The sequence below is a fragment of the Protopterus annectens genome, chromosome 13.part0, assembly GCF_019279795.1.
Source record: "Protopterus annectens isolate FY-2018-M chromosome 13.part0, PAN1.0, whole genome shotgun sequence".
Lineage (NCBI taxonomy): Eukaryota > Metazoa > Chordata > Ceratodontiformes > Protopteridae > Protopterus > Protopterus annectens.
The window spans coordinates 291,335,931-291,359,731 of NC_056747.1; the positions used below are offsets into that span (position 1 = coordinate 291,335,931).

The following is a 23,801-nucleotide window of genomic DNA, read 5'->3' on the forward strand; positions in this document are numbered from 1 at the left end:
CTAGTACAGAAAAGAGCAAAATCACAAGAAGGGAAGACATCCCTGATCAGTATCAGCAAGAAACTACAATACCTCATAAAATTGTCCAAGGCAAGCTTTTGAAAGAAAACTTACCAAGGACTTCAAAGATAACCAAAAGGCATTCTTTAGCTATGTCAAGAATCTAAGTGGGAATGCTCAGATCTGCTCTGAGTTAGTGCAGAATGGCACAAATTACACTGAACCAACCAATATTGCCAACATCCTAGCAGACAGGTTCAGTGCAAACTTCACTCCCCTCTCACACCCAAAAGGGTCCATAACCATACCATAAGAGTGTAGAGTCCCTGAAATTACAGAAATTCAGGTTAAAATAGCCCTCTCCTAAGCCAAAAACAAAGCATCAATGGGACCGGATGGTGTCCCAGACTGTGTCCTACACGAGCTCAAAGACAAACTAACCCCTCACCTAAACACACTGTTCAAACTCAGCCTCTCCACTGGCTACGTACCCATAGAGTGCTGCACAGCAATGGTTATTCCGCTCCACAAAGGTGGAGCCACAACAGACCCCAGGCACTATTGCCCTATAAGCCTGACTTGCTTGGTCTGCAAGGCTATGGTGCAGATCATCATAGAACTCATTAACAGAGACAATGGGAACCTCCAAACACTGGACCCTACCCAGTTCGGCTTTGTTAAGGGCAAATCATGCCTTCTAAACCTGATGGACTTCTTTGAGACTGTTACCAAGGCTATAGATGAGGGAAAGGTGGCAGACACAGCCTACCTAGACCTCGCAAAGGCCTTCGACACCATTCCCCATTCTGGTATTATAGACAAGCTCACCAGCCTGAACATAAACCCCTATGTCTCAAGATGGGTTGCCAATTGGCTCATGGACAGAACCCACATGGTGAGAGTTGTGGAGCTAGGTCTGACTCTAAACAAGTCACAAGTGGCGTTCCCCAGGGCTCAGTCCTAGGACCCCTCCTGTTTGGCATATACTTCTCAGAGGTACAGACAAGCACAGGAGGACTATGGCTGACCAAGTTCACAGATGACTGCAAACTATGGGCTATAATTGACTCACCGGCTGATACAGACATCCTCCAAAAGGGTCTCACTGAGATGGATACCTGGTGTCAAAATCATGGCCTCAAGCTAAATGCCAAAAAGTGCATAGTTATTCCCTTTGGAAATAACAAAGTACCCACAAACTACCACATAGGTGGTAGTCCCCTAAATACGGGAAACCTAATAAGGGATCTGGGGACCCAAGTAGATAGTAATCTCTCCTTTGATAATCACATTGCCAAAGTGGTTAGAAAATCCTTCTATGTGACCCACCTAATCACAAAAGATTTTGCATCCAGATCAAAAGAGGTCAATGTGCCCCTCTATTCATCACTCATCAGATCCATCATAGAGTACAATGCCCCATTTGGGATGTACCTTACAAAACACCTGCAACAGCTGGAAAGGGTTTTGTGCCCACTGAGTGGTGCAGAGCTACAGTTATCCCACTCTACAAGGGGGGAATCCACCTTGGATCCTGGAAACTACCATCCCATCAGTCTGACGAGCCTTATCTGCAAGGCCATGGAGTGTATTATCATGGAACTTATAAACAAAGACATTGACAACTGTCAAACACTGGACCCCACACAGTTTGGGTTCATGCAGGGCCGATCTTGTCTCCTGAACCTGATTGACTTCTTCGAATCAGTCTCCAGAGCCATGGACAAGGGTAAGGTGGTCCACACAGCCTATCTAGACCTTGCCAAGGCCTTTGACACCATCCCCCACTCTGGAATCATAGATAAACTTACTAAGCTGGGCATTAATCCCTACGTCACCCAATGGGTTGCCAACTGGCTTACTGACAGAACCCACACTGTAAAAGTAGCCCACTCCAAATCCAGCTCCAGACAAGTGACAAGTGGAGTACCTTAGGGTTCAGTCCTGGGACCGCTCTTGTTTGGTATCTACTTCTCTGAAGTACAGACCAACACTAAGGGACTCTGGCTAACAAAGTTCACAGATGACTGCAAACTGGGAGCCATTATTGAATCCCCAAATGATGTGGATACTCTACAAAAGGGCCTTACAGAAACAGATGTTTGGTGCCAGAGCCGTGGGGCTCATGCTCAATGCCAAGAAATGTATAGTTATCCCCTTTGGGAAAAAACATGTACCTGTGAATTACCTCATAGGTGGCAGTACACTAAACACTGAAAGTGTGATAAGAGACTTAGGGACACAGGTGGACAGTGGTCTCACCTTCAATAACCACAACGCCACAACAGTCAGGAAATCCTTCTATGTGGCACACCTCATCACTAAGGGCTTTTCATCCAGAAAAAAGGAGGTCATTGTCCCATTGTACTCATCCCTCATTAGACCCATTATAGAATACAATGCCCCATTTGGTATGTACTCTCAAGACATCTGCAACAACTGGAAAGGCCGCAGAAATACCTCACTATAAGAATCACAGGCCTAAAGCAGATGCCCTATGCTGACCGCCTTAAAAAACTCCAGCTATACTCTGTCGCATATCATCTACTCAGAGGCGATTTCTGCTTAACATACAAGGCCATGCCAAACCCAGAGCTTTTGGACATGCTACACTTGACGAAATCCCAATCCCTCAGAGCCACACGCTCCAGGGATCTAAACCTTGTCATCACGATAAACAAAACATGCTGGAGGGATAGGTTCCTGACCCAGAGACTCCCCAGACTCTGGAATAGACTGCCCATGCATGTCAAACAGAGTGCCTCTTTGGCCCTCTTCAAAAGGAACCTTGACGATTGGATGGGAGAAAGGAAATTCACCCTGGGGAACATGTCAGTTGTCCTGCTAGACAGGGGTCCAGGGAAGTAAATAGTGTGGGAAGAAATAGCCAGGAATTGTTATGGCTAGGCTTGTATAGGCCCTAGGGCTGATAGCCTAGTACCAACCTATGAACTTATGACCACAGAATACCTCATCAAGAGGATCACTGGCCTCAAACAGATGCCCTATGCAGCTCGACTGAAGAAACTCCAGCTGTACTCGGTTGCATACCGCCTGCTCAGAGGTGATCTCTGCCTGACACACAAAGTCATGTCCAACCCAGAATTGATGGACATGCTCCACCTAAAGAAAACCTTATTCCCTCGAGCCACATGCTCTAGGGATCTAAACATCACAGCAACAATAAATAGGACGTGCTGGAGGGATAGATTTCTGTCCCAGAGACTTCCCATGCTTTGGAACAAGATTCCAGTCTACATTAGGCAGAGCTCCTCGCTAGCACTGTTCAAGAGAAACCTTGACGAGTGGATGGGAAACAGAAAGTTTACCCCGGGGATCACTTCAGTGGCTGTGCTGGACAGAGGCACAGGGAACTAATCTAAGGGGGGGGGGGCAAAAGCCAACACATTCTGGCTAGGCTTGTAAATGCCTTGGGCAGATAGCCTAGTACCCACCTATGAACCTAATCTCTTTGGCAGCTGATAAACCACCAGGGTTGACTATTGTTATTAATATCAAATGTTTGTTAAAATGTAAAACATTTTAATGTAAAATGCATTAACTTTTTAATATGGAATGAATATTTAAAGTAATGGTGTTAAATGTTGAAAGTGATTGTCTGCTGGGCTCATCATGTCAGGTGAGATTTATATATTTTAACACTGAATATATTTAAGTAAGTTAAGTAAGTGATTAATTTGTCCTACTGAAGTTCATGTGCATAATAAAGAACAAAAGCACTTAACTTTTTAATATCTGGTTTAGTTTTGTAGATGCTTTGTTCCACTTTTCCCATGTGGGCATTGTTTTCTGTTGGACAGATAGCCTAATAATAACCTATGACCCTTTTACTAATGGAAATGGGGGGAGCACTGATAATCGTAACCAAGGATAACTATATAGAGTATTGCATCTCATAAACAGCGACTGGACATAATATATACTTTACTCTGCAATCGTAACCGAGGATAACTATATAGACTATTGCATCTCATAAACAGCGACTGGACATAATATATACTTTACTCTGTAATCGTAACCGAGGATAACTATATAGACTATTGCATCTCATAAACAGTGACTGGACATAATATATACTTTACTCTGTAATCGTAACCGAGGATAACTATATAGACTATTGCATTTCATAAACAGCGACTGGACATAATATATACTTTACTCTGTAATCGTAACCGAGGATAAGTATATAGACTATTGCATCTCATAAACAGTGACTGGACATAATATATACTTTACTCTGTAATCGTAACCGAGGATAACTATATAGAGTATTGCATCTCATAAACAGCGACTGGACATAATATATACTTTACTCTGTAATCGTAACCGAGGATAACTATATAGACTATTGTATCTCATAAACAGCAACTGGACATAATATATACTTTACTCTGTAATCGTAACCGAGGATAATTATATAGACTATTGCATCTCATAAACAGTGACTGGACATAATATATACTTTACTCTGTAATTGTAACCGAGGATAACTATATAGACTATTGCATCTCATAAACAGCGACTGGACATAATATATACTTTACTCTGTAATCGTAACCGAGGATAAGTATATAGACTATTGCATCTCATAAACAGTGACTGGACATAATATATACTTTACTCTGTAATTGTAACCGAGGATAACAATATAGACTATTGCATCTCATAAACAGCGACTGGACATAATATATACTTTACTCTGTAATCGTAACCGAGGATAACTATATAGACTATTGCATCTCATAAACAGTGACTGGACATAATATATACTTTACTCTGTAATCGTAACCGAGGATAACTATATAGACTATTGCATCTCATAAACAGTGACTGGACATAATATATACTTTACTCTGTAATCGTAACCGAGGATAACTATATAGACTATTGCATCTCATAAACAGCGACTGGACATAATATATACTGTACTCTGTAATCATAACCGAGGATAAGTATATAGACTATTGCATCTCATAAACAGTGACTGGACATAATATATACTTTACTCTGTAATCGTAACCGAGGATAACTATATAGACTATTGCATCTCATAAACAGCGACTGGACATAATATATACTTTACTCTGTAATCGTAACCGAGGATAACTATATAGACTATTGCATCTCATAAACAGCGACTGGACATAATATATACTTTACTCTGTAATTGTAACCGAGGATAACTATATAGACTATTGCATCTCATAAACAGTGACTGGACATAATATATACTTTACTCTGTAATCGTAACCGAGGATAACTATATAGACTATTACATCTCATAAACAGCGACTGGACATAATATATACTTTACTCTGTAATCGTAACCGAGGATAAGTATATAGAGTATTGCATCTCATAAACAGTGACTGGACATAATATATACTTTACTCTGTAATCGTAACCGAGGATAACTATATAGACTATTGCATCTCATAAACAGCGACTGGACATAATATATACTTTACTCTGTAATCGTAACCGAGGATAACTATATAGACTATTGCATCTCATAAACAGTGACTGGACATAATATATACTTTACTCTGTAATCGTAACCGAGGATAACTATATAGACTATTGCATCTCATAAACAGCGACTGGACATAATATATACTTTACTCTGTAATCGTAACCGAGGATAACTATATAGACTATTGCATCTCATAAACAGCGACTGGACATAATATATACTTTACTCTGTAATCATAACCGAGGATAACTATATAGACTATTGCATCTCATAAACAGTGACTGGACATGATATATACTTTACCCTGTAATCGTAACCGAGGATAACTATATAGACTATTGCATCTCATAAACAGCGACTGGACATAATATATACTTTACTCTGTAATCGTAACCGAGGATAACTATATAGACTATTGCATCTCATAAACAGTGACTGGACATAATATATACTTTACTCTGTAATCGTAACCGAGGATAACTATATAGACTATTGCATCTCATAAACAGCGACTGGACATAATATATACTTTACTCTGTAATTGTAACCGAGGATAACTATATAGACTATTGCATCTCATAATCGTAACCGAGGATAACTATATAAACTATTGCATCTCATAAACAGTGACTGGACATAATATATACTTTACTCTGTAATCGTAACCGAGGATAACTATATAGACTATTGCATCTCATAAACAGCGACTGGACATAATATATACTTTACTCTGTAATCGTAACCGAGGATAACTATATAGACTATTGCATCTCATAAACAGCGACTGGACATAATATATACTTTACTCTGTAATTGTAACCGAGGATAACTATATAGACTATTGCATCTCATAAACAGTGACTGGACATAATATATACTTTACTCTGTAATCATAACCGAGGATAACTATATAGACTATTGCATCTAATAAACAGCGACTGGACATAATATATACTTTACTCTGTAATCGTAACCGAGGATAACTATATAGACTATTGCATCTCATAAACAGCGACTGGACATAATATATACTTTACTCTGTAATCGTAACCGAGGATAACTATATAGACTATTGCATCTCATAAACAGCGACTGGACATAATATATACTTTACTCTGTAATCGTAACCGAGGATAACTATATAGACTATTGCATCTCATAAACAGCGACTGGACATAATATATACTTTACTCTGTAATTGTAATCGAGGATAACTATATAGACTATTGCATCTCATAATCGTAACTGAGGATAACTATATAGACTATTGCATCTAATAAACAGCGACTGGACATAATATATACTTTACTCTGTAATCGTAACTGAGGATAACTATATAGACTATTGCATCTCATAAACAGCGACTAGACATAATATATACTTTACTCTGTAATCGTAACCGAGGATAACTATATAGACTATTGCATCTCATAAACAGCGACTGGACATAATATATACTTTACTCTGTAATCGTAACCGAGGATAACTATATAGACTATTGCATCTCATAAACAGCGACTGGACATAATATATACTTTACTCTGTAATCATAACCGAGGATAACTATATAGACTATTGCATCTCATAAACAGCGACTGGACATAATATATACTTTACTCTGTAATCGTAACCGAGGATAACTATATAGACTATTGCATCTCATAAACAGTGACTGGACATAATATATACTTTACTCTGTAATCGTAACCGAGGATAACTATATAGACTATTGCATCTCATAAACAGCGACTGGACATAATATATACTTTACTCTGTAATCGTAACCGAGGATAACTATATAGACTATTGCATCTCATAAACAGCGACTGGACATAATATATACTTTACTCTGTAATCGTAACCGAGGATAACTATATAGACTATTGCATCTCATAAACAGCTACTGGACATAATATATACTTTACTCTGAGCAGCTGTTTAGTTAGAACTACTGACTATATCTCCAAACCACTTCATTTTTGTAAGCACAATTACAAGTTAGACCAGTCAGAAGATTGACAGGTTATGGAAAGCCAAGGTCTTCCTCATTATAAAAAGCAAGACTAGCTACAGATAATTGATATTTGTTGCCTTCCCTTCCCTTTTGTACTCTGTATGTTTCCTCACTGCCATATCAGTATTTCTCCAGCACAGGTTTCTTCAGGTGTAGCAGATAAATGAAGAGCAATCTTTGTCATAGGCTATCATGGTGCATTTCAGTGATTTTTCACTGAGAAGCCTCATCTGGTTAGAATTTAGTCATCAGCTCTCAATGAAATTAGTTATGTTTCATTCATATGCTTGTGTTATCATATACTCACTTTTGTTATCAAACAAAGGCAACCACGGATAAATCCTGCTGTACCCTTATCCAGGTGTGGGTTATTGCTATTATTACAACGACATTATTTAAAAAAGGAATTACTTACCTTTCTCAAATAATACCTTTATATAATGGCACTTTAGAGTTCTTGCACCTTCTTAATGTTTTACTGATGTACTGCATGTGTCCGGTATGTACAGCCGCACGCTTGCACACTACATGAGTACAGTGCTAGGGTGCTTCTGTGAAAGAGACCATACCATATCAATCTCAGTTTGCCTCTGTGTCTTTTTTTTAATAATTATTATGTTTTTTTTTCGTAAAATAGCAGCATTACAAGAAGCTTGAGGGAAAGGGCAAACATATAATTATAGTGCGGGGCATTCTGCTAAAATCTGGACATTTAAGAGGTAAGGTTAAAAGACTGAAACCAGTCGTATTACCAGAAAGTTACCTTTTAACTTCCAGAGTTTTACAGATGTTTTGTTTCATATTTTGCTCTATCCCAATTAAAATATATGAAGATAGCACAGCCTAATAGCATATCCTAATAGAGTGTCCGACCACTAAGTGAATGGATTTCTTTCTGTTGGGATATGCTCGATTTTCAATGGGCACTCTGATTGGTGTATCAAATCATAATGTACATTTTGGAATCATAATGACTTTTATTGTATAACTAATTATATTAAATAGGAGAATGGAGACCCTGGTAGGGGAGTGGATAAGGGGTGTCTTTTTTTTAATTCTGGTGAAAATTATTTCTAGCACAGCGCTGGTTTCATGTTGCAAGAGTTATACTTGTGTTTTATTTGCTTGCATGGGTACAGCAACACCATATTCAGAAGCATGGCTTTTACTGTTCTCTTTTTTATTTTTGAAACATCTTTATTGGTTGAAATTTTTAGACATTTCTGCTGTCTTCATATTAATCGAACACTATAACAACATCTTCAGTATTTAAGATATTAGAAGGAAATAGCACAACAATCAGAAGTAAGATGAAAGAGAAATGAGATGAGAAGTTAAAACAAAAAAAAATTTATTCATTTACGAATTTCTCCAGTAGTTCTGAAATTTTAAGCCAATATTTAAAATGTATAGTCTTATTAGTAGATACTTTCCGCAGTGGTGGTGCTGCGGTAGCCTTGTTGCCTCACAGTAAGAAGCTGTCCGGTTCGATTCTCAGCTAGAGTGTCTTCTGCATGGAGACCTGTGTGAATGGGCGTACCTTCGTTGAAGGTTGTGTGTCAGGGCTGGCAACTCGGCACGTAAAAATCAACTGCCAATCATTAGCGGACCGGAGTTCTGCTGTGGCGACCCCTAACTGGGAAAAGACGAAAGACACACAAACACAGTCTTATTAGTAGATCTCAACTTAATTATATTTCTTTCTTTATCAAGTACAGTTTTTAGTGAGGCAGCGATCTGTGACTGTCGTTTTGTGACTGATGACTTTGTTATAGCTCAAACAGTCCATAATACAGAATATTGCCTTTTCTTAATACATGTTGGTATAGCATTATTGTACAGTACAACCTTTTTAGTCAGTGAAAAGTTGTCAGACCAAATGGTTTGTCCAAAGAATTGAATTTCTGGCAAGCATTCTTGCAAGAATTCACAGTCAAAGGGTTTCTAATCTACTTTTTCTTTGGATGCATATTTTCAGCAATGTAATTCTGATATCATGGCTATTTAATTTAACTTATCTGGGCTAAAGAAGGCTCTGTGTAATAGTTTCTAAGTGTAAATGTTCCAAAAGGGAGAAATAGTTGTTTCTGCTGCTGACTGAGGGTCAAGTTCCTGTCCATTTTTTGCAAATTTATTTTGATCATCTAGAAATAAAATTCCAATATTTTTCCTTTATATCAAATTTATATTCTAATTATGTAATGCAGAAATCAGACATAACTGAATTGCTAGTTTTAATATTATGTATGATTTATATATTCTATTGAATTTGATATTGGTGATGTGTTTGATTTACATATATATTGCATTAAATTTAATGTCAGTGATGTGTTTGATTGGCCTTCTACTTTTATGAATAAACATCCTGACCTCCTGAATATCTATCCAGTTTTCATTTTTGTTCAATTAAAATTACTCTAGTATAGTTTGAGCTGCCTTGAGATGCAGACCAGAAAAAATATACCAGCCGAGAAGATTTCTGTCTTTTCATTTATTCATTTTATTTAAATCTGAGTTTCTCAACAATCCTCTAGTTGTGCAGAACAGGTATATCATGTTAATTCAATTTTTTGCTCTCTAATTGTTTGTATATTAAAGTTCTAAAACAAATTAGGTGTGTGTGTGTGTGTGTGTGTGTGTGTGTGTGTGTGTGTGTGTGTGTGTGTGTGTGTGTGTGTGTGTGTGTGTATATGTATATATGTATATATATATATATATATATATATATATATATATATATATATGTATATATATATATACATATATATATATATATATGTGTGTGTGTATATATATACATATATATATATATACATAAATAAATATATATATATATATATATATATATATATATATATACATAAATAAATATATATAGTTACAGTTTATAATCTCGAAATACTGAAATCTTGAATTTCAGTATCCTGAGACCATAAAGTGGAATTTTTAAAATCCCGAAATTCCATAAGCGCGAATCTGGAAATGCTGACTTCGTGGTTATGGTGTTCCAGTATTTGACGCTGGATGTAGTATGTGCAGGATGTATCATGTAGTGTATGGATTTAGCTGGTATGTAAGGTAAGTGGGTATTTTGTTGGATTTTAGGTATGTGTTTGAGTGTATGTGAGTGTGTTTGGAAGTTTTTTTGTGTGGGTTAGGGTAGGCAGGTGAAAGTATGAGTGTTTAAGTGCTGAAAGTGGTAGTGTTCGTATATTTGTGATGTTTGTGTGTGAGGGTACTGTAATGTGTGTAGTGGTGAGTTTGCTGTCTTTTTCTGTTTGGTGCGATCTCGGAGTTAGTATATATAAGTAGGGGGTGTGGGGGGCATTTTTGTGTTTGTGTGTGTGTTTTGTTTTTTGGTTTGTTGTAGTACGGGTTGGATGGTGTATGTGTTGTTTGGTGTATGGTGTGTTTATGTTTGTGATTTTATGTTTCGCGGTTTTTGGGGTTTTGGGATTTGGAATGTTCGACTTTATGGTCTTGGGATACTGGAATTTGAGATTTCAGTATTTTGAGATTATAAAGTGGAACTATATATATATATATATATATATATATATATATATATATATATATATATATATATATATATATATATGGGTTTACTTCTAAATTTTGAAGTTTCAGAACTTTGCATTTTTATGGTCAAGACCATAAGATTGAAGTTTTTAAACTTTGAAATGTAAATAAAAAAAAATAAAAACAAAAAATTTTTTTTGTACATTTTTTGCGGGGGAGCAACCCCCCCCCCCCACTAATTAAATATACCAACTCTGAGATCGCACTACAGTGAGGAAAATGGTAAATATACTGTTCCAAGTGGTACGATAATCTCCATTTAAACAGTTTGAAGTTTCAAAACTTCGATCTTATGGTCTCAACCACACACATATATAGCTATCTATCTATATATATATATATAAAATATAGATAGACAGATACATATAATTAGAGAGATAGATATTCATTCTATATGATGTAAATTTGTATTGAAAATAATTTCTTAGCATAACCCACCCCATGGATTCATTAAAGGGTATACCACAAGCAGTATGTCTCACACAAAAAGGCTCTGCACTCAAGACCTCATTATCAGCTAATTATGAATCACACTTACTACTGTGAGGTGCAGGTTATTGCAGATCTGCATGTTGTTGTAGTTAACTGCTCCAGCCACATCATGTAGTCATAGGCATCTCTCCAGCCACTCTCCCATACCAGAATTGCACATTCAAATAAACACAGACACACACACACACACACACACACACACACACACACACACACACACACACACACACACACACACACACACACACACACACACACACACACACACACTACAGTTCCTGTACCTATCAGTCAGGTGTCCCCTGATCCCTGTACTAGTCTGTATGCAATTATGGCACAAGAGTTTACAGTATTCCCTAGTGGCTAGTGTTTTCCCCCACCCCAATCTCTGCACTAGTTGAAGTGACATTATAGCAAATGTGTAGTATGCCCGGCAGTTAGTGTTTCTGGCCACTCCTGATCCCTGTTCTATTGTTAGTGTCATTAAGGCACAATTGTATTATGTCTGGTGGTTTCAGTGTCCACTCAGCCCCATCCCCTTATCCCCATACACCTGTTAGAGCCTTTAAGGCACATCTGTACTATCCCTGTTCCTCCACTCCTTGATCCCCATACCATTGTTGGTGCTATTAAGGCACATCTGTACTATCCCTGGTCCTCCACTCCCTGATCCCCATACTGCTGTTTGTGCCATTAAGGCATATCTGTATTATTCCTGGTCTTCCACTCCCTGATCCCCATACCATATCTGGTACCATTAAGACACCTCTGTATTATCCCTGTTCCTCCACTCCTTGATCCCCATACCATTGTTGGTGCTATTAAGGCACATCTGTACTATCCCTGGTCCTCCACTCCCTGATCCCCATACTGCTGTTTGTGCCATTAAGGCATATCTGTATTATTCCTGGTCTTCCACTCCCTGATCCCCATACCATTGCTGGTACCATTAAGACACCTCTGTATTAGCCCTGGTCCTCCACTCCCTGATCCCCATACCATTGCTGGTACCATTAAGACACCTCTGTATTAGCCCTGGTCCTCCACTCCCTGATCCCCATACCATTGCTGGTACCATTAAGACACCTCTGTATTATCCCTGGTCTTCCACTCCCTGATCCCCATACCATTGCTGGTACCATTAAGGCACATCTGTATTATCCCTGGTCCTCCACTCCCTGATTCCCTTACCACTGCTGGTACCATTAAGGCACATCTGTATTATCCCTGGCCCTCCACTCCCTGATTCCCTTACCACTGCTGGTACCATTAAGGCACATCTGTATTATCCCTGGTCCTCCACTCCCTGATTCCCTTACCACTGCTGGTACCATTAAGGCACATCTGTATTATCCCTGGTCCTCCACTCCCTGATTCCCTTACCACTGCTGGTACCATTAAGGCACATCTGTATTATCCCTGGTCCTCCACTCCCTGATTCCCTTACCACTGCTGGTACCATTAAGGCACATCTGTATTATCCCTGGCCCTCCACTCCCTGATTCCCTTACCACTGCTGGTACCATTAAGGCACATCTGTATTATCCCTGGCCCTCCACTCCATGATCCCCATACCATTTTGGTGCCATTAAGGCACATCTGTATTATCCCTGGTCCTCCACTCCCTGATTCCCTTACCACTGCTGGTACCATTAAGGCACATCTGTATTATCCCTGGTCCTCCACTCCCTGATTCCCTTACCACTGCTGGTACCATTAAGGCACATCTGTATTATCCCTGGCCCTCCACTCCCTGATTCCCTTACCACTGCTGGTACCATTAAGGCACATCTGTATTATCCCTGGCCCTCCACTCCCTGATTCCCTTACCACTGCTGGTACCATTAAGGCACATCTGTATTATCCCTGGCCCTCCACTCCCTGATTCCCTTACCACTGCTGGTACCATTAAGGCACATCTGTATTATCCCTGGTTCCTTTATCCAGAATGTGTAACATTTATTTTGACATTCCAGCTTAGTTACCTTAGCTACATTAACTTTCACCATATTTTTCCTTTCACAAATCTTTTACTGCTGGGTGTACACCCTCCGGGGCTCCAACATGTCTGAAACAATAAGATAATTTGACAGGATGCAATTAATCAAGGTGATTTTTGACATGTGCTTTTTCCCCCTGAAAGGAATGTTTCATAAGAAGAAATATACTAAGATAAAATAAGTTGGTTGCAAATACTGTAAAGGTGTGAAGGTGTACTAAAAATACACAAGAATGGGTCCTCGGCAACTGATTTTTGACAAACATCTCTTGTGTTTTGACAGCTAAATTGCTATTGGGAGATGGTTTCTAAAAAGGGCATTTTTTAATTTTCCTTTGTCAAATGTTGTAAACAGTCACCCCCGCTGTGTGTCTGTATGTGTGTGCACATTCTCTTATTTCATTTTTGTTTTGTCTGCAGATCTTTGTTCACTGTCAATATTGGTGCCAGTGATAGGACAGGTGAAAGAAATGGCCTCATTTATGCCCTTGTTGGTGCTTTTGTAATCAGTATCCCTCCTCTAGATGTACCCAATTTGTGGCTATATGCCATCTCTTGTAACTTTTTTTGTTTCATATTTCTAATTTCTGTTTCTTTTGGAGGATGAAATACACTATTTCCTATCCCCACTGAAGAAAATGACTAGATCTAGCATCGACGATTCCCCAGTTACCCCTGTCCTTCCTATACATTATCAGGTCCCAGCAGAGAGTGAGAAGAACAGATCCCTCCTGTTTCCCAATGCACAAGTGTATTTAAGACCAGTTTGAGTTTGGAGGCTCTAAGAGTGCCTTCTGACTCATTCTATAGTTAGAAGTGACCATCTCATGACTTCCTTATTCAATATGTTTTCTTCCCATGTAGCTCACAATGCAGTGTTGCCAAGGGTTGACTGGTTGTCTCCTTTGAATTTCTCCAGATAAATTCACTAATACAGGTCCCCCCACTTCTCATCAAAGACCAAAGAGTTCAGTGGACGACTTCATGTCTTCCACCATGAGATAGACAGCAAGTTGCATAAAATAGTCCACTCCATTCTAACTGGCATTCAGGTGGTCTGACCCTTTTTATAATTCTAGCATGGACTATTTCCCTACCTTTGCACTACAGTTCCAGTGGGAATGTTTTTTATTTCATATCCATGGTTCCATGGTTCGATGTTCCATTCTATTTTAAGTTAGTACAATGTGTTTGCCAGTGTTGTGTTTCTGCATGATGTCACATTATGAGTTGATAATTTAAGGAGGGGGTAATCTTTACTACTAATTTTATCTTATTGCCTTCAAAATCTCTAACTGTATACATCCCTTGTTCAAGACTTAATTATCCTTTATTTTGCTTTATTTTAGCCTCCATGGTGGTGGAGACAGGAAGAGAGAAGACTAATGCTGATGAGTTTGCACAGGCTCTGGACTGCATCCTTGGAGAGTTTGAATTTCCAGATGAGTTTCTCTTTGATGTTTGGAAAGCCATCGTGGAAGCAAGGAATGAGAAACACTGAAGACCACAGCCCTCCCTCATCCCACTACTACCAATACCATATTTTGCCTGGACAGACTGTAGGCAAAAGAAATTACTACCTACCTTGTGCTACCCGCCGTTCAAAGAAAAAACGATCACTCAGATATGTTGCTGACCTGACGAGTGCAAAGAAGTATAGCGAATACCTAAAGGCAGGAATGACATTTTGTAAGCAAGGCCTAGACAGGCTTTTAATTATGGAGGCAATAAGCGTAAAGGTGACAATTATTCTAAACTTGGCCACTGATGTAATACCTTTCAGATTTTCCCCTTTGGGTGGGGGAGGGAGCGTTGTTATACATTTCAGCTGTTATACATCACCTTTCCCAAATGAGTAGCATGCCAACACCTATATCTTGCATGTAAATTTAAAGCAGAAATGCACCTTTGTTTGTAGTACTCTTACTTTAATTTTCATAACGACGTTTCCTCACTCAGAGTCATATGATAACCTCACGCTTTTAGAACTTTCAAATGGTATCCTAGAGATTCAGGCTCTGGTCTTTCAATTTGTGTTTGAAACTGTGTTCTGCTTCAGATTAATTACAAGAAAACTTTAGAAATATAAAATATGATTTACTTTGCATTTCATATTATCACCAAACCTAGGACATATTGACAAGTCCTTCACATTTAGATAACCAACTTTTTTATTAAAAAAGGACTGTCATGAAATGGTTTCTAAATTATTTAAATAGGTACTGATTTAAAGGTATAAATATTATAACAGTTTAGGTGGTTTGTACATATACGTCTAACTTATATATTTACTTGCATTCTCTTAGGTGGATTTGTTTCGTTATTATTGTATTACTTTTTAAAAGGATGGAGTATATTATTGAGACATGTCTAAGTTTGTAACTTCTATTCACATATATATTGAACTGTGTACCACTCTGTACAGCGACATATACAATTTCAGTGATATGAATTGAATTTGCCACTTGAACTGCATTGTGGCAGAAGATAGTTTAATAATCCCTTATCTGACTTGTATAGTTAATAAAGAAATAATAAAACAAGGAAATTACCAAATACACATAAATAAGATGCTAAGAACATAAACAAGTTTCAAGGCGGGTGACATGAAAGTATCCATCCAGTTTAATATGGTTTCAGAAAATAGGAAATATACTAAACTATCTCAAAAAAATGGTGGCTCTATAGCTTCAGATTCTTTTTTTTATTTGTCTCTGAAAACAGGAGTCTCAAGGACTGGAAGAAACAAAAATGATAGCATAAACAGTAACCATTTGAAATGTCAGCATACACTACAGCAAGCCCCAAAACAGAGAGACTAAATGGCCAAAGAAAACGGACTTAAATATACCCAGTTTAAGATGAACATTTTGCAGAATATTCCCTTTTCTCAGAGGTATGATGAGCTTAGAGTTGGTATATATGTGTGTGTGTGTGTGTGTGTGTGTGTGTGTGTGTGTGTGTGTGTGTGTGTGTGTGTGTGTGTGTGTGTGTGTGTGTGTAGACTTTCTCCCCATATCGGGGCTGCAAGGGGGGGGGGGCTTGCCTCCTGCATAAAAGGAGTTTAAAGGAGAAGCACATGCATTCTTGGTCTTTTTTTTTAAGTATGTCAGAACTCAGCATTTCAACTGCCGACATTTCAATAGGGAGCCAAAATAAACTGGTGGAGACTTACAGCACCACATGCGTGCATCAAACATGTTAGCTGCATGTTTAGCAAACATGCATAATTTATACTGCATGCTTATATTTTTGTAGGAGGAAGTAGTAGGTGCAGAAATGTATACAGTAAGTTGTTTTATATTACACTACAGAGACGGTGGTTTAATTGGAGGAGTTAGAGATGGAAATGTGTTATTCTGCAGAAGTTAGGGCATTAATCTTTAATAGATGGAAATCTACATTGAAATGAATTGTCAATGGAATCAGATGAGACACAAGTGAGTCTTGCTCATTTATTATATAATTTAATATGTGCAGGGATCTAGAAATAATTTGCTGTGCACATAGAAGTCTTTAGATCTGAGTGACATTTTGACCTTGTAGTAGTTTAGCATACCTTTCTAAACATTGTCTAAAAACTGATTCTGACTTCAGGATACCAAAGGTATCTTTAGACTTATCTGATTAGTTAACTGATTACTGTTGTAGAGTCCATGTTTGCTAGCCTTATGCTGTAATGAATCCACTCCCACCAACAGCTACTGATTGTTTTTTTACATGGGTCACTAAACTTTTTATCAATGGTGTCAGGCACATGCCAGGTGTGTCATGGTGTAAGCTTTTAAAACAATGTATTTAGTGCAGTCAGATGTACTAGCATTTAAATAAAAATGCCCTGGCTTATTTAATGTAGTCTGTGGTTCTTTATTTTCTTAAATGTTTTTGTTTTGAGAATTTCTAGTTGGCTAAAACGGGTTTATGTTTAAACTTGTCATTTCAGGACTTTGTTTCCCGTCAATGATGCCAATCATTAAGAGCTTCACTTGTCACATTGTTCATTAAATGTATGTTGATGCAAAACCTGTTCTATTAACCTTTTAAGTGGATTAGAGTAATATGTAAAAAAAAATAGACAAGTTTGGGCCTTTGTCCCCTGTTATTTACAACTTTGTGCAGAATTCTAGAGCAAATAAGTTCAGAGGTATGCATGTCAATCATACCTCTTAACTTCCTGGCAAAAAAAATCTGGACAAAGGTAAAATTAATGGGAGACAAATCCCCAAAAATAGGGGCACATTTTAAATACTGTACTCATAAACTTGGAAAGTTGCTGGAATAAAAGATATCGTGTTATCATCCATTTTCTGAAAGAAATGAAGCCTGAACTCAAATGCCTGTCATTATTTAATGAAGTCAGTCCCCACTGATTTACTACAAAAATCCAGAAAACTACAATTTTTGAGGGGTAAACCAAAAATACGAGGCAAACATCTGGACATTCTGTGAAAATCTGGACACTTGATAGGTATGCATGTCAATATTTGGAGAGCTTGGACTGAAGAGAAAGAAATGAAGGTGGCTAAGAATGTAAAGGAGATCTGTAAATCCAGAGAAAGGCGGGAGAATATTCTCCAGTATGGTTCACTGTGGCCATTGTAGAGAATGAAGTAGAGGGCAGGAAGTCATATTACAGGGAATGACACTCATACACAATAATATAGTAGTAAGAACTGTAACTTTGAGACCGATTAAACTAGAATCCTCAGATGGTCTGAAGATATCTATTGAGACAAATGTGACATGTTACATTTCATTTCCGCAGGTAATAAACAGGAATCATTGTTGAGAAAATGAAAGAAAAATGCAAAAAGTGACTGAAAATACATGTTATAGGAGACAGCAGATTCGAGCTGACTCACTGAAGGTAAATTTCAACAAATCATAATGCTCTCAAATAGTTTTGCTGAAAACCTCTTTCAAAAAATTTAAAAATAAAGTTTATTTTTTTAAAGGGGGCAATGACCCCCCTCAGCATCCTCCACATGTGGGATAAGACTCACCCCTCCAACTCATTGGATACACATCAGTGGGATGTGCAAAATCAGTTTTGCTGAAAGTGGGTTTTCAATGAAACTGTATTAGAGAATTAGGAATTACAGTAGCCACGTTCATACAGGTGTCAACATTCACAGTGAGGTGAGCCTGGCTAATCTGCTGCTTGGGGCCATCACCTCATCTAGCACATTCTCCTAAACTTTACTGTGAAGAGCAAAAAAATAAATAACTTTCCCAACAACATGGAGAGCAGAATAAAAATCTTAAAAAAATTAAACTGTAGGAAACTGCTGACACTTGTGAAGAATCTCTTCATTCTGAATGCAAATACCACCATTTAGATGCTAGAAATGCACTGAAGAATAATTGACTTCTGCCGATCATGCCCCTAATACTTTGTGCTCAGGGCAACTGCCCTCCTTGCCCCACCCTAGCTATACTACTGCATTCATGAGATGTCAGAGAGCAGTACGGAACTTAGAGCTTAGGACACAGACATAGACGACAAGTTGCCCCAATAGCTTTTAGCAGTTGGTAGAAGTGAAAAATTAAACATACACATTACACACATGCATACACATTTATTTTAGTCTTTCTCTCTGCTTCCCTTGCCTTAGCCACATTTGCAGAGATTTAGAAATCGCTCACAGTTATTTCCTCCTGAAGAAGGACAGTCCATCTTCCTCAAGCAGCTTTCACCTCACATCTCATTTATTACACCTTACCAAACTGGCAAACTGGAATCTGCGGTAGTATCTTGTCTGAGTTGACACATACCTTCCCAGTGAACAGTAGCATGGTCTTTGTCCAGGCCACATTTATAGTGAATTACAGCTGTCACTGACCAACTGCATATAGAATTACAGATTTAGGAACTCTCCAATAAAGCAGCTTATTCATTGATTTAGCAATGGCATTTAATCAGCCACTGCTTTTAGATGTGGTCCAGAGTTATAAAGTCCATCCCACTTATTTATTATTTACTTACTGTTTACTGATTTGAACAGGAAAGTCATACTGGACCAAAGCTCAATTACAGGGGGGGGGGGTGCATTTGGAGTAAATCTATAAATTCAAAGAACTAGGAATTACAACAGACCACACCTGTCTAATCTAAGAAAGAGAAGTTTCAAAAAAGCTATATAGTTTTGCAAAATATAACAGTAATCTTGGTAAACCTCTACACCTCTGACTTGGATTTATTCAGTTCATACCAGCTCCAGCCACATAGCTGGCTTAAATTTTCATTTATTGTGTGATACCTGTTTTGTTTTGCTTAGGATCACATAGGAGCTGATGTGTATCTATTGAAGCAAAAGGTTTGAACTAAGAATGAATGTTGGATGGGACAGCAGTCGATTACAGGACTCACAAATATGCTCACAGACAGATAGCCGCAGAGACACACTTACACATGTGCCCACACACACACACACACACACACACACACACACACACACACACACACACACACACACACACATGCACACACACACTGTGCGCGCAGAAATACAAAAACTCTGGGCAAATAAAAGGTTCACCAATTCACCTCTCTGTATGTGTTCATGATGTGGGAGGAAAGCACACCACACCAGAGGACCTGGTGAAAGCCCGCATATACACAGGGAGGGTATGCACTCTCCTCATAGAAAACAATCTACCCATGAAGTGAATGAGGAGCCACATAATGTGAGGCAGCAACTCTAGCTGCTGTACTGTACCACCCTTAAACTTATTCAGCTAACCATACTTGCCACCCTTAAACTTATTCAGCTAACCATACATTACTACAAAATGAAAGTAATGTTCTGGGCAGACCTCTCAGAGTAACACAACTCTTACTGGAGAGTCAAATACAAGAGATTATTGGTTAATAGCATTCTCTAGAGCTGCCCTTGGAAAGGGCTTATTCATTCCCTTGATAGTCTCCACACCACTCCTTTAACTACAAAAATTTCTGTTAGCACCAGCTATTGTCTTTAGGTCATCGTCAGTAGACACTGTTGGTGTATCCGTTTTCATTTACTTAGATTACCATAGTCACTCCTACAAGGCCAGACTGACTTCCTTTTACTGAGTCATCCATCTTCAGTAACTGTTCTGTCATATAAAAGGTCATATACTCCAGCTATTGGGTTGCACTTGGCTGTGCCTCAATCTCTTGTATCTTTCTGGAACTCTGAGCTGCATGCCATAAACAACAATCTAACAGTAATAAATTCTTCCTTAATTGGGAAGGGGGTACAGTTCAGACTCAGCACTCACCTTTGTCTGCCTTCAGTTGTGAGATTAAGCACAACTTAAAAAAAAGCATCTGTTACAAATAATTCAGAGATGGTACTTATGAAGTCTTCTGTTGTCAAAGTATCATTGTTTGCAGCCATATGCCTATAATTAACATTTGTTGTGATTTATAAAATTGCTTATTTACTTAAGTTTATAATTTTTTAATATGCTTAATGTTTTTCATATATTTTACTTTGGTTCTGAGTCCAAGGACATAGCTGAAAGTCCATTTGATCAGTCCACTTATCCCACTAAATAAATAAACCACTCAGTCAGCAGCAAACAATATGCCAGATGGTAAGGATCACTTCTGAGAAGAACATACACAAATGTAGACATTACAAACAGCAAGCAACAACTGGAAGACTTGGTTCATTGCGGCAGACTGTTGTAATACTTTTGATGAAAAAATCTCTTCCATGAAAAAAAATTCTATTTCTCACGGATCAGAATTAATTTGTGTGACATATGAGTGTGTGTGTGTGTGTGTGTGTGTGTGTGTGTGTGTGTGTGTGTGTGTGTGTGTGTGTGTGTGTGTGAGTGTGTTTGTGTGAGAGGGAGGGAGGGAAGGGGCGGAAGGGTTAAGTGCCTACACCCTTGTAAGTTATAAAACAAACTCCATGCAGAGCTCTTAAAAAGTATTTATTTTTTCAGTCACCAGAATTTTCAACCAAAAGTACAAATTCCATGAGTGAAATCTTAAACACCAATATGCACCTTAGAATATAAGGACGACTACAAAACACTGGCAATGTTACATTTCTAGAATGGATGAATGCTTGATATCATAAGACAATGAACTTGTTTTTATAGTGGTGCTGGGAAAAGCAGGGTTGATTCCGCAAAGATCTGTTATCAAGTAAAGTCAGATCACTTGAGTGGGAACAATTAGATTAATGCTGAATATACATCATAACAGCAGTGTGCAAAGCTTATAAGGGCAGTAGCTATGAAGGTCACCCTTGTCAATTCAGCCAATACAAAAGCTAATGGAAAAAAGGCATCATTCATCTCCTTATAAACTAGGTTTCTGGAGGGAATTAAAGGTTGAGAAACAAAGGTAATAAAATACACTCGTGTTTCTAAAATGTATTTATCAGCTAATGAATCATATAAAATGGCACCTGACTTTATAAAATGTGCTGCTGTCTGGTCAACATCAAACGTAACAAAAGGCAGTCTCTGCAACGCTGAAAATATCTGTGTTTTTTTAAAAAACAAATACAGCAACAAAGCTTTTGGATAAAATCCTTCCTCAGTGTTTAAAGCTTCACATAAAACTTCACACTTCATATTAATCACAAGACAAAGCCTAACCAGTCCACACACAATACTAATTAATATCACAAATGGGTCTTTAATTTAAAATACACCTTAAAATCAAACTCCTTATTTAAAAATTTCTGTTTTAAGAAACACTACAGTTCTTTATTTAAAAAAATGCTTCTGTCTAAGTACAGGTTTATGACTAACCATTTGATTAATCGCAGGTACACAATCAGCCTGCATACGTATAATCCAATCATATACCCTAAGCTCAAGTGTATTATTAATATCACCACCTCTAGGGTGTTTTAAACATTCTCAACCACTCTAAATTTAAAGCCATGATTTGTGCCTTTAACAGCTATGTGCTTTGCTAATGCATTAGTTAAAATTACTCTGCAAATTTCAGACTTTTGTTCAATAATCCTTTCTTTCAGTATAGGTTCATAGGTTGGTACTAGGCTATCGGCCCTAGGGCCTATACAAGCCTAGCCATATCTATTCCCTGGCTATTTCTCAGAATATTTGCTTCCCTGGTCCCCTGTCTAGCAGGGCGACTGACGTGATCCCCGGGGTGAATTTCCTATCTCCCATCCAATCATCAAGGTTCCTTTTGAAGAGGGCCAAAGAGGCACTCTGCTTGACATGTATGGGCAGTCTATTCCAGAGTCTGGGGAGTCTCTGGGTCAGGAACCTATCCCTCCAGCATGTTTTGTTCATTGTGATGACAAGGTTTAGATCCCTGGAGCATGTGTCTCTGAGGGATTGGGATTTCTTTAAGTGTAGCATGTCCAGCAGCTCTGGGTTTGACATGGCCTTGTATGTTAAGCAGAGATCACCTCTGAGTAGACGATATGCGATGAGTATAGGTGGAGTTTTTTTTAGATGGTCAGCATAGGACATCTGCTTTAGGTCTGTGATTCTTTTAGTGAGGTATTTCTGCGGCCTTTCCAGTTGTTGCAGATGTCTTGAGAGGTACATACCAAATGGGGCATTGTATTCTATCACGGGTCTAATGAGGGATGAGTACAATGGGACAATAACCTCTTTTTTTCTGGATGACAAGCCCTTAGTGATGAGGTGAGCCACATAGAAGGATTTCCTGACTGTTGTGGTGATGTGGTTATCGAAGGTGAGACCACTGTCTACCTGTGTCCCTAAGTCTCTTATCACACTTTCGGTGTTTATTGCACTGCCACCTATGTGGTAATTCACAGGTACATGTTTTTTTCCATACGGGATAACTATACATTTTTTGGCATTGAGCTTGAGCCCATGGCTCTGTCACCAAGCATCTGTTTCTATAAGGCCCTTTTGTAGAATATCCACATAATTTGGGGATTCAATAATAGTTCCCAGTTTGGAGTCACCTGCAAACTTTGTTAGCCAGAGTCCCTTAGTGCTGGCCTGTACTTCAAACAACAGCGGTCCCAGGACTAAACCCTGAGGTACTCCGCTTGTCACTTGTCTGGAGCTGGATTTTGAGTTGGCTACTTTTACAGTGCAGGTTCTGTCAGTAAGTCAGTTGGCAACCCATCGAGTGATGTAGGGATTAATGCCCAGCTTAGTAAGTTTATCTATGATTCCAGAGTGGGGGATGGTGTCGAAGGCCTTGGTGAGGTCCAGATAGGTTTTGTGGACTGCCTTACCCTCGTCCATGGCTCTGGAGACTG

At 38.5% G+C, this 23,801-nt stretch overlaps 1 protein-coding gene across 1 annotated transcript in view; it reads left to right on the plus strand.

The window, feature by feature from the left end:
* GIPC3 (GIPC PDZ domain containing family member 3) overlaps positions 1-16,515 on the plus strand; it is a 472,326-nt gene extending 455,811 nt beyond the window's left edge. Inside the window, exon 6 of the mRNA XM_044053860.1 lies at positions 14,928-16,515. Within this exon, the coding sequence (XP_043909795.1) occupies positions 14,928-15,079 (152 nt within the window). The 3' untranslated portion in view covers positions 15,080-16,515. The remainder of the gene's footprint in view (positions 1-14,927) is intronic.
* Positions 16,516-23,801: the final 7,286 nt, after the last annotated feature.